Source organism: Equus quagga, chromosome 2 (assembly GCF_021613505.1).
Source record: "Equus quagga isolate Etosha38 chromosome 2, UCLA_HA_Equagga_1.0, whole genome shotgun sequence".
Classification (NCBI taxonomy): Eukaryota; Metazoa; Chordata; class Mammalia; order Perissodactyla; family Equidae; genus Equus; species Equus quagga.
In genome coordinates, this window is record NC_060268.1 from 151,335,214 (window position 1) to 151,347,600 (window position 12,387).

General features: G+C 47.0%; 1 protein-coding gene across 1 annotated transcript in view; it reads right to left on the reverse strand.

Moving 5' to 3' along the window:
- Positions 1–990: 990 nt before the first annotated feature.
- Positions 991–12,387, reverse strand: part of PDLIM1 (PDZ and LIM domain 1) — a 42,552-nt gene continuing 31,155 nt past the window's right edge. Inside the window, exons 5-7 of the mRNA XM_046653678.1 lie at positions 9,754–9,905; positions 1,966–2,083; positions 991–1,529 (exon numbers count right to left, since the gene is read on the reverse strand). Coding sequence (XP_046509634.1) covers positions 1,343–1,529; positions 1,966–2,083; positions 9,754–9,905 — 457 coding nt within the window. The 3' untranslated portion in view covers positions 991–1,342. The remainder of the gene's footprint in view (positions 1,530–1,965; positions 2,084–9,753; positions 9,906–12,387) is intronic.

Genomic DNA, 12,387 nt, shown 5'->3' on the forward strand with positions numbered 1-12,387 from the left:
AAGCCACCTGCCTGTAACAAACTTAGAAACAGATGGAGTTTAAAGGAAGGACAAATTAACTACCAAAAAAAAAAAATCGAGAGCTTTAACATGAAGTAACTTTCCACCTGAAAGGTTTGTTCTGGGGTTTGTAGACTAGAACTGCTCGCGTCTAAACTGTCCATGGTGTATTCTAGTTTGAGATCTGTGGTATGAAATCCTAGCACTGCTAGTGCTAGGATACTAGTAAAATCCTTACTAGTAGAGTAAGCACCAACAAGTCAATCCCTTCATCAATAAAGGACATAAGCTATTACCTGCGGTGGTCACCAGTGCTTAAGGGGAGATGATTTGCTCTCTTGGAGGAAGGAGGGTTGGTTGGAGTGCCCTGTCCACCTCTCTTAACAAATCGTTTAATCTCAATTTCTGGAGTGATGAGAATGCCACTGTTTGAGCAAACGACTCCATGAGGTTAGTCATCTATGGTGATGGTCTCTGACTCAAGACCCCTTAACAGCCAGGGTTCCCAGTCTCTTCTGAGAGCATTTCCCATTTCCCTGAGCAATCTGCAGGTTTAGTGCTGCTGGCCACGATCCTGAGTTTGCTCCCCTTCAGAAAGGAGAGGGGTTGTCATGGCAGCAACCAGGCTGGAGAGGGACTGATTAGGGAATATTTTAAGGCCAACTGTTAAAGCTCCCCATCTATTATTTGGAAAGCATTCATTTCCTCAGGTAAGACCAAGAACAGCCAGATGTATGGAAAACAACATTTCATTAGAACATAACTAAGTATCTTATATTAGCATCAGAGAAAGATAACTTGGAGCAAGTTTCAAAGAAATATAAGAACATGGGCCATACAGATGCCAATTTTCTCATACCTGCAGGAAAAGGCCCTCAAACGTCAGAGGAGTAAGAAACCTAAAACAAGAAAAGAGGTCTCAGAAATCTCATCTAGCTTGAGACAGGGAGTAGGACACATGGTCAAATGATAAAGAGACACCACACCGCCTTGGAGTCTATACATTTATTGCATAAAAACAAAATCACTGTCAGACAGGTTAAATTCAGTTTGGTTCAAATTTGGCTGATGTCCATTTGCAGCAGTGAGGAACTGAGGTGAAGAGAAAACACAGCGATACTGGCAAGAAGACACTGAACAAAACAATCCTGTTAATTGTAAAAGCAGGCATCACACAGCTAGTGTGACTCAGTTAGCAAAAGCAGGGGGACGCAATGTTTAATGCGGAGGGATAAAACCTAAGTAAGCAAGAACTTTTGAGAGAAGAGAGGGCCAGAGCATTCAGAGATCAGGCTGCAGCAGGGCCTAGTTAGAGAACAGCGTTTCGTGTAGATCTGCTGGTTCACTTGGGGAACACAGTGACCACGTCGTAGCCCTCAGGTGGTGTGACCCGCTCCCGGGCGTGCTTTTCACAGTAGATTTGATCTTCCACAAAGAAATGGCCCTTCTGTTTCAGGTTGGTGCCACAGTCGGTGCACACATAACATTCAGGGTGGCGGTGGCGGTCTCGAAGCTTCACAAACACGCCACTGCAGGAGGGAGGCAGGAAGGGACTCCATTACTGACCAGCTCCTGAAGGTGGCACGAGGGCCAGGGCTCCTCCCAAGAGGCCCAATCAAAAGGCAGATCAGGGCCTCCCAACTGGGCTCCAGCCATAAAGGGGCTTCTTGCTCCTGGGGCTCAGAGATATTCCTCTTGAAGCCCTCCAGAAGTACCTCCCACTTCAACATGGCAGCCCTGCTTTTTCTGGTTTTACATGTTCATAATCTGAGGGTTCCATGGCCAAGGGAAACCTTCACCACCTGGCTCCAGGACACAGGACTTTCCTGGTTTCTCTGCCCCTTTTTTCCGGGCAGGATTTTTTTCCCCATCACACCCAAAACATACAACATCCAACATCTTCCACATTTTCATGGTTTACCCAACCCACAGGGACTCCAAGGCCTGAGGCAGGCGGATACTCACACAATGCCAGTGCCACATTTGTCACACATGGGCAACTTCTGGGCATTTCCAATCGATGCAGCCACTTTGGTGACTGGAGCCTTAACACTTCTGAATCCTGAGGGCTTATTGGGATCCCCTAAAATGAGGAAAACACTTGGGTTGGCCAGGAAGGGCAGAATTGCATAAATATCATGTAGTTATTTCAGAGCCACTTATATATGTGTTCCAGCAAGGTCATGGGCATGGGAGTCCAACAAACCTGACTCTGCTGTGTGATCCTGCACAAATTACTTAACCTCTCTGGTCCTCAGTTTCCTTTTCTATAAAAGAAGAGATCATTTTTCCCTTCACAGTGGTACAAAAAGATTTCAAAATAGACTTCAAGCCTTCCCACAGTACCTGGCACACAGTCAGCCCTCAGAACAAATTACAATACACTCTGAGTAAACATATGCAACCACTGATATGGGAACTTAAAAATGCCTTACATAGATGGAATACATAAATAAATAAAAACATTATCTGATAATCAAAAGACAGTGTATTAGATGCCGAAAGAAACCCACATCACAAGAACAAAATCATTACAGTAAAGCATGCTATAAGCAGCCAGATGGAAACCATCTGCTACAGAGCAGAGTCAGCAGCCTTCCTGAAGTCAGCTTTTCGCGTGTAAAACAAGCTCCTAGTTGCTGGGTGTTCAACTGCCTATAGCCCAGTTCATCACGTCTTCAGAGCCCAGTGTCATGGTAGCTATTAATAATAGTAAGCTATTAATATTATTCTTATTGCTATATAATCAGCTGGCTGTGTTTCCACATCACTTATTTTTTTTACTGAGATGTGGCCGCAGAGTATTGTTGTTTGTCATTTATTTACATGTCTCTCTGTCTGAACTACAAATTACCTGAGGACAGAACCCTGTTTCATATACTTTTCAATACTCCAAAGAGCCTAGCACAGGGCTTAGAAAATAACAGAGGCTCAATAAACACACAGAAATGAATGATGAAATGCCATGACAAATGCATGATGGTCCTACCGTACTCCAACATGCTTTGGCCCACGAAGCTAGAGAGGTCCCTACACCAGTGGTTCCGAACAGGCACCTGTGAGCATCCCAGGCACCAGGAGAGATTTCATAAAATTCACAGACCAGGCTCCACCCTAGACCTGCTGAAGGAGCATCTCCAGGTGCAGGGATCCCAGGCAATCCTGTTCTGTACCCCTGGTTAAACTCAGTCCTTTAGATAAAGCAGATGTTCTCAAACTTCATAGGCATCAGAATCGCCTGGAGCACTTGCTAAAAACACAGATTGCTGGGCCCCACCCCTAGAGTTTCTGATTCAGTAGCCCTGGGTTGGGGCCTGAGAATTTACCTTTCTAACAAGTTCTCAGATGCTGTGATGCTACTGATGCTGCTGGTCCAGGAAGCACTTTGAGAACCACTGGACAAGAGCCAAACAATGGCCTTTTGTGCAAGGTGAGGCAGTGAGGAGAGGGTCACCCCATAACTGCAACCATGCTGGGTAATCCTGGGGCTTACAAATGAAGGCTCTCCTGTCCTTCTAGTAAATGAGTCCTGAATGTTGACTGGTGCTTCGGAACCAAACATTGAGATGTGTTCAAACAAGGGGCATTGATAATTGGCTGGGTGTGGTAGATGGTATAATTTGTCCACAAGTCTCTGTACCCTCCCTATCCTTGACACACTTCCCCGTAGGTCAGGCTCTCTATTTAGGGGGGTTGTCCCCTAGGGAGTGGTTTGGTTGTCACAACTGGAGGGGAGTACTACTGGTATCTAGTGGGCAGAGGCCAGGGATGCTGCTAAATGTCCTAAAATGCACAGGACAGCCTCCCTACAAGGACTTATCTGGCCCAAAACGTCAACAGCACCCGGTCTGAGAAGCCCTGCTCTCAGTCGATACCCCCCTATCCCAGAGACTTTGGGTTCGGCCACATTACTTGCTTTGACCAAAGGAATGTGAACAGATGTGAGCTCTGTTTGGGCAAAAGCACGAAGTGCATTTGTGTGGTTTGGTCCTGTCTCCATTGAGCTTCTGCCCTCTGCCACAAGAACAGCAAGCCCTGACGAGTGACGCCTCCCTCTGCTGGGCTCCCAGAATGAGAAGACTCATGGAGCCAGGCCCAACCCTGCCAAACCCAGCCAAGCCTCAGCTGACCAGCAGCCCTCGTGTAACACGACCAAGAAATGCATCTGTTGCTGCAACCCACTGCTGAGTAACATAGTGTGAGAGCTAGCTTGGGATACTTTGCTGCCTTATGGAGAACAACCAGAGGGAATATGTAAAAGCAGCCTGGGACTTTTAATAGCCCTATCACAGGTGTTTATGGCACAATCCCTCAGGGTTCCCCCACCAATGCTGGGAACCCCCTGCACTGGGGAACTGATGAATGCAGAAGTCCATCTGGCAACATGTGAGAAGGGGCAGAGATGGGGAGACTCCAGGGTTTCCACTGTTTTCAGCTGTGAGCTCTACCAGGCTTGGAGAAGGCTTGGTGCTGCCCCAGCGCAGGTACATTAGGGGAAACCACCTTGGTGCTGTGGTTATCACCGAGCCCAAGGTACCTTCCTAAACCTTACTCCCTTCCTTGGATACAGTTCCAACTTTATAAAAATTATAGATTTTTTTTTGCATTAATTTTGATTTTTAAAAAAATATTGCAGGGCCAAGCCCAGTGGCGTAGTGGTTAAGTTTGTGTGCTCCATTTCGGCAGCCCAGGGTTCACAGGTTCCAATCCTGGGCACAGACCTACACACTGCTCATCAAGCCATGCTGTGGTGGTATCCCATGTACAAAATAGAGGAAGACTGGCACAATGGCAGCTCAGCAACAATCTTCCTCAAGCAAAAAGAGGAGGATTGGCAACAGATGTTAGCTCAGGGCCAATCTTCCTGAGGAAAAAAAAAATTGCATTAACATATCATTTTTGTCTGATTATTGAGTTTTTTGGTGCCAGCTTACATTCTGCCTCCCTCACCTCACCTACTCCTGGCCCTGCCTAGAGGGATCCCATAAGGGCCTGGGTGGGCAGCTTCTATGCCTCTAAATATCCCAAACGAGCTCCCTCATTTTCTGGCTGTGTGCTGGAGACACCCTGGCTGCCGACCAGCTGTGGAAAGAAGGAAATGGCAGCATTTCTGCATACCCAGGCAGCTGGGAAAGGAGACAGACTGTACTGAGGAAACCAAATCAGTGTGGTCAGGGTCTCTTAGGTGACGGGGCTGTGTTTTTCACATAATTCATTTGATCAGCAGAAAAATGACCAGGAAAAGGTGGGGGCTACAAGCGGATAGAAGGAGAGAAGAAAGGAGGGACACGCAAACCCCACTTGGTAGGAGGAGAATCCACATCCCTTTCCGGAATAAAGAGAAGTGAACTGGATGAAACTGGGCAGGCAGGGGCAGAGGAGGCGGCGCTGGATAAAGCTGTCCTCACCGCAGCTTGTTCAGCCCTGCAGCGCCACCTGCTGGCTCGGTTTTCTTCTCTCACTTATTCAGACAACACTGCAAACTCGAAGCAACTTCACTTCTTCCTTCCCTCTCAACTAGCTTACAGTAAAAATATTAGCTTCCTCCAGACTCTGGGCAAGTACCAACATTCCTCTTCTTCCAGTGAACATTTCATCTCAAAGTTTTCTGGACAAAAAGTAAAAATGAGTTGAGTAAAGCACAGCTTTTTTTCTATCTACTTCACTGCTCAACAACCTTCAATGGCTCTACATTGCCTGTCGAATCAAACTCAAGTCCTTAACCTAGCACCTGGGAGTCCTCCATGATCTGATTTCAGACCATCTGAGGAAGCCCCTGGAACCCTGGGCACCAGTCAAAATGAGCCCCAATACTTCCTAAACAAGTCTCCAGCTTTCTTATCTCAAGCCTCTGGCCCCCGCTGTGTTTTCTCACTCCCTGACATCTCCTTCCAAGTCTCCTCTCATTAAAAGTCTCCTTCAATGGACAGATGAGTGGATAAACAAGATGTGGTATATACATACAATACAGTGCTGAATAGAAAATCCTGTCACATGTTACAACATGGATGAACCTTAAGGACATTATGCTAAGTGAAATAAGCCAGTCACAAAAAGACAAATACTATATGATTCCACTCATATGAAGTACTTGAAATACAAATACATGTACAAATACAAGCACAAATTCAAGTCAAATGAATAGCAGAATGGTGGTTTCCATGGGCTCGGGGGAGGAGGCAATGAGAGTGAGTGTTAATGGGTACAGGGTTTCAGTTTTACAAGATGAGTTCTGTGGATGGATGGTGAAAATGGTAGCATAATAATATGAATGCAACTTAATGCCACAGAACTGTATCCTTATAAATGATTATGACAGTAAATTTTATGTTATGTGTATTTCACCACAATTTTAGAAAAAATAAAGGCTCCTTCTCCCTGCAAATTTTGGAATTTGATCCAGACCGAGACGGAGCTAGAAGAACCCAGGACCCTTTCTCCGAGTCCAGAGGCTGAATTTCAACCAAAATGAGAAAACCCACATTGAGTCTTTGGAGGTTCATCACCCAACCCTGCTGCAGCCAGACCTCCCGTGGGGACCTCACTGACTGGGTGCCTGGCACTTTACACACGCTGCTTCCCAAAACACTTTAACCATCCCATGAGGTGGCCATTATTAGCCTGACTGGACATGTGCAGAAACTAGAGCTTAGAGAGATGAGCACCTGGCTCAAGGTCTCATGGGGGGTCAGAGGCAGATCCTGAATGCCCAGGCTCTTTGTATCACGCAGAGCTGCTTTATCAACCAGAGGCCTTCTCAAATGACAGTAACCCGCACCAAGTGCTTTTACTATGTATCAGCCACTGCCCTGTGCTTCAGTCATTTCATCTCAAACGAAAACAGGAATTTGAGCTCCCTCCCTTGAGAGCCTTCTGCATGTGGTGGATGTTTGGATGGGAATTTATGCTGTTACATTCAGTGAAAATTTAATGCAAGTACATATTAACAGATATGAGAGAGACTACAAGATCCATTATCTCCCTCTTCCTTTCTACTAAAATCTTGATTTCTTTGAGACAAGAAGACATCCAGCCCAGTGGGGGGAAAACTGATTCTCAGATTCTCTTGCAACTAAATGTGGCCATGTGACTAAATTCTGGTCAATCAAATGTAAATGGAATAGTAGTGTGGGACTTCTAGGAAAGAGAAACTTGGCTCATCTGAAGGAGGAACTCCCCAATTAGTCCTTTCCTTCTTCTTCCTTCCTGGTGTCTGGAAGAGGACATGATGGCTGGAGCATCAGCTGCCAAAGAGGACCACAAGGTAACCTTGAGAATGGAAACCATAGGCTTGGTAGATGGAGCACAGAATGGAAGGAGTCCAGGTCCTGATGGGCATGGAGCTGCCACATCAGGGCAGTTCAGTGATCCTGGGTTTCAGGTCCCTCTCTGCATCACAAGGGCATCTGATAAGCTCTGCAGTGTCTGTCTATGATGTCCTAATCTGGGCTAGGATTGACTGACTTCTCTCTTAATTGAAGGATTTTGCACGTTCTAAGAGTAGAGTAAGTTGTGGCTTCTCACATGTTTTGACAAAACTGTCATCCTCAATGGTTGGCCCCTAAATCATGTGTCAGTCAGGCCTAACACTGGAACTTTATACAGACTAGGGCTCACTCCTTCTGAACTGCACAGGTACTCTAAGCAAAGGGGGAAACTTCTGGCAGAACAATATCCTTTTAGCATAAAAGAACACTCTTCCTAATTTCCCATGCTTGTAAATGCCCAGTTTCTCTAAAGAAGCAACCCAAATGGGGAGGAAGCCTAGGTGTTGGGTGTGTTCAGTTGGGAACTTTCAGCTCAACGCGGACTCCCAGGAAGCTGAATCTGCAGCTGGGGGCTTTGAGCAGGGAGATGACTCTCCCAGAGGGCACTCAGCTCTGACCCCCCCCTGCTGCCTGGAGCAATCCAGGCAATCCCTCCGAGCCTGGCTGAAGCAGGTCTCACCATCAGAGTTACCAGGTGTCCCTCCCAGGAGCATCAACTCTCTCCTCAGAGGCAGGCATGTTGGGGAGAGGTGGAGAGAGCAGTAGAAAGCAGGATGCCAGTGAGGTACCAGAGCTTCAAGAAAAGAGAAAGCCAGAGAGTGTGGAGGGTTGGGCATCGTGGAGACCAGGAAGGGGCAAAACCCAACTCTCCAGAAAAGTCCTTCGTAGCTCATCTTGAGACAGGAACCAGCCTAACGAGACAGGGCCATCTGCAAGGCCGCTGGCTTAACAACATAAGGCCCCTAACCAATCAACAAGCTAGGAGAATGAAAGAGACACCACTAAGATCCACATTCCGCAGCCTCTGGATTTTCTTGGGCTTACGCATGTGCCCTAGCACCCAGGAGTACAGTGAAGGTAACCTAGCCCCATTAACATACTAAAAATCACACCTGGGGTGGAGAGCTAGCATGTTAATGATACATGCAATGCACATGGTGGCATGTTGAACAACACTGCAAGTGCAAGTGCAAGCGCAACCCCACATCTACATACCACGAGGCACTCCTTCCCAGCCTTTGCCTAATAAAAGCCCCACAATCCCATTCACTAAGAGGCAGGTCACCTGCTCCTTTCCATTCTGCACCAGCTCCCTTGTGCAACCCCTGTGCACAAGCTAATAAACTTTTACTTTTCTACTCCCATTTGTTGTCTCTCTTGATTTCCATCCTGGGGAACAATAAGAACCCAGTGTTCCGGTAACAGGGTGATCATGAGAATCAGAAGGCACTTGTGAATGGCAACCCAGGAGGCAGATGGGCCTAAGGGCTGCTGCTCACAGGTCACCTTTGTGAGAATGAGGAAAAAGCAACCCCTCTTCAACACACCCATCTGTCAAAAATTTCTCATAATATACTGCTTTTGTTAAATTAAGATACCTTTACTGCCATCAGCTTGAAAATTATAATAAATACACAGTACATGATGTCTACAATGCCAATACTATCTCCTGTGACCTAGAGAGCCACACAGGGTGGCTGTGGGTGCCCCTGGGCATCAGGGCTCCTGTGGATAAGCTAAGGCTAGCCCAGAGCCTCTGGATGAGGTTTCAAACATCATAATAGTTTATGAAGCACCTACTCTGTGCCGAGCATGGTGATGGGTGTTCTGTGCAATTTATGAAGTTTGATCCATTCTCAGAAGAAAGGATTTTTATCCCGGATTGACAGATGAGAAAACAGGCCTAGAAAGGTTCAGAGACTTGCCTAAGGTCACACAGGGAGGACGTGGCCAAACCAGGCGCTCTCAGGCTCTCAGGAGGCTATTCACCCTAGAGCAAGAACAAAACGTGGCCTCAACTGAAAGCCTAGCGCCTGGCTCCTCTGAGCTGCCGATTCCTTTTCACTCTGCCTGTCATTGCCCATGGCCTTCACCCACTCACACCTGTGCCACCACACAAGCCTGGTACGTGGATTCAAACCAAACAAATGGCCAAGGGACAGACCAACAGAATCCCACAGCCGTCAAGTTCACCCCCACCTCAGCCTCCTAATGCTCATGCAACAGGAAACAGCCAGCCAGGTGTGATCAGCCAGCCAGGTGTGACCAGCCAGCCAGGTGTGACCAGCCAGCCAGGTGTAATCAGCCAGCCAGGTGTGATGGAAAGCACTCTTGCTCTCTCCCTCTCTCCCTCTCACTCTCTTTTTAAAAGTTTTTAGCATTTCAAAAGCCATGTTTTCCAAAGCTCACAGTTCTCTTTCAGCAGTGACTGACCCTCACCCCAGGCCTTAATCAAGAACCTCTGACCTCACCAGGGCCTGATTACCTTTCTCCTCAGACTCCAGGATTTCCTGCAAAACCAGGAATGAAGTGGATTGTTTCGGGGGCTCATTTAACTCCTGTTTCTCCTGAAGCATCTTGTAAACTTCAGATTCCTTGTCGATGACGAGTCCACTTGGAGGCTGAGAATGGTCTAAACTGGAAAGAATGTTTGGAAATTTATGAGAACACGTCAGAAGTTCAAAAAAATTCATCAGGCACCCGCTTCCAAGCAAAGACACCCCTGATCAAAGAGTGGACAGAAGTTATCCCAATGGACGAAGCCCTCTCTTTACTCAGCCACAGACCTCCTGCCAGTATTGTGAGGTGTCTGCAGTCAGAGCTGGCTGCTGCTTCAATGCAATGAGGCTATTTCTCCAAATGGTTTTAGTAATTCAATTACTTTTTGGCCTAATCCCATGGAACAGGAATGCTTTGCTTCTTTCTAAATTACATAAACAACATTACGTCAAAAGAAAATTTAGGGGCCAGCCCAGCGGCGTAGCGGATAAGTTCGCATGTTCCGCTGCGGTGGCCCAGGGTTCACCGGCCTAGATCCCGGGTGCAGACCTACACACTGCTTGTCAAGCCATGCTGTGGTGGGCATCCCACATATACAGTAGAGGAAGATGGGCACGGAAGTTAGCTCAGAGCCAGTCTTCCTCAGCAAAAAGAGGAGGGTTAGCAGCAGATGTTAGCTCAGAGCTAATCTTCCTCAAAAAAAAAAGAAAGAAAGAAAATTTAGATGAGAGAAAATGTCAACCACAATCTGACCACTAAAAACTCAACTGGGCCTCCTCAGTCCGGGCCACATGAGTTCTTTTCACTGAGCAGAAATCACAGTGTTCTTTATTCCCGATGATATCAAAGCACTTTCTCTGTCTCTATAAACTCTGATAATTCTTGTGGCTCTCTAGCTCTGGTCTCCTCACCTACAACACAGAGGCAATAGTATTTGCCCTGCCTAGTTCACAGAGTTGGTGGCAAGGATGAACAATGCAAGTGCTTTGTAAACTATAAAAGTGCCAGTCCAATGTAAGGGATGGAGCAGAGGCCTCAGCTCAGTCCCAGGGACTGGGGTGCCTTCCACACCTTCCCCATCATTCTGGGTTCCCCAGAACAGGAGGAGACAGGCAGAGCTGTGGGCCTCTTTCCTCCAGAGCCCATTTTCCAAGAGAAGAGCTTTCGGGGCCTAGTCCTGGGGAAGGAGCAGGGTGAAAAGGAGGTTTACCCCAGTCAGCTATACCCGTAAAGTCAATGCTGACTCCCACCCCTTCTCACCATCCCACCTCCAGCGCGTGACCAAGATATGACACGGCATACCAGCACAGCTGACCAGCTTCATATGTTGTCCCTCTGCTGCCGTTCTCAGCCCCAGGACGGTCTTATTTTTGACTAGAGGCCAGAGGAATATTTTAAACACAAGAATCAGACTGTCGTGATGTGGCTCAAAGTGTTCTCATCTGACTTAGAACCAAATATTTACAGTTTTAATAACAAAATACAAGTTTAATCCAATTTATCTCCTTTGGAGTAAATATTCATTACAAAAAGTAGAAAGGCCCTAAAAGATGTGGCTCTGCTTCCCTCTCTAAACACATCCCCTGCCACCCTTTGCTCACTCCGCTCTAGTCAGACCAGCCTTCACGCTGTTTCTCGCACACACCAGCCTCAGAGCCTTTGCACTTCCTGCTCCCTCTGCCTGGAACACTCTCTCCCAGGTGGCCCTGATAAGAGATTTTCACATATTGAGGTATATGGGGTAACTATTCAGGTTCAAAACTGATTCAGGTTGAACTAAAAACCTGGCCTATCAAAGACACATCGTATATCTGCTTGACCATTAAAGTAAAGAAAGCACTCTCTTAGGATAAGAATGCAGACTTCCCCTCCTATGCCCCACTGGTAACCCAGATTAGTCCCTTTCCCAACATCAGGGTCATGTTGACCTGCTAACTTGCAACTGAATACCTCTTTGCAACTTTGATGAATATGTATCCTGGGCAGATTTCATGTATGTTCTTTGTTCTCAAAAGATATAAGACTGTACTGAAAACCATGCTTCTCCCAAATGCTTCCTAAGGCTTTCCAGGTTATAATCCTTACTCTAACTCAAGTAAAATTCACTTTATTTCTCTTATCTATAGAATGGTTATTGGTTATTTTGCGTCGATAGCCCTGTGGCTCCCACATTCATTCAGGTCTCTGCTCAGATGTCACTCCTCAGAGAGAGGGCTCCCTGACCTTCCACTGAAAACATCCACCCCAACCCGATTGCTCTGCCCCCTCAGTCTACTGCACCTTTCTCCAGGTTACTTCTCACTCTTGCCAAGGATTATACTTGCAGTTGTTTATTTCTTTATTGTCTGTCTCCTCCTAGAAAGGAAGCCCCATGAGGGAAGGGACTTGCTCTGCCTTGCTCTGCCTTGCTCACCGTCGTATTCCCAGGCCTGGATCAGTGCTTGGCACAGCATCAGGGCTCAGCAGGTTACTAGGGAAGTGAATGAAACTTGCCAAATGGGTCAAGTCCCTCTCTCCTCCTTGCTATGCCCTCTCCCTGCCCCCATGGGTCACAGGGGTTCCCCTAGGGTAGTGGGGCCTCTGAGGGCTGTGCCAGGGAAACGGGCAACCTGGTCTCCTG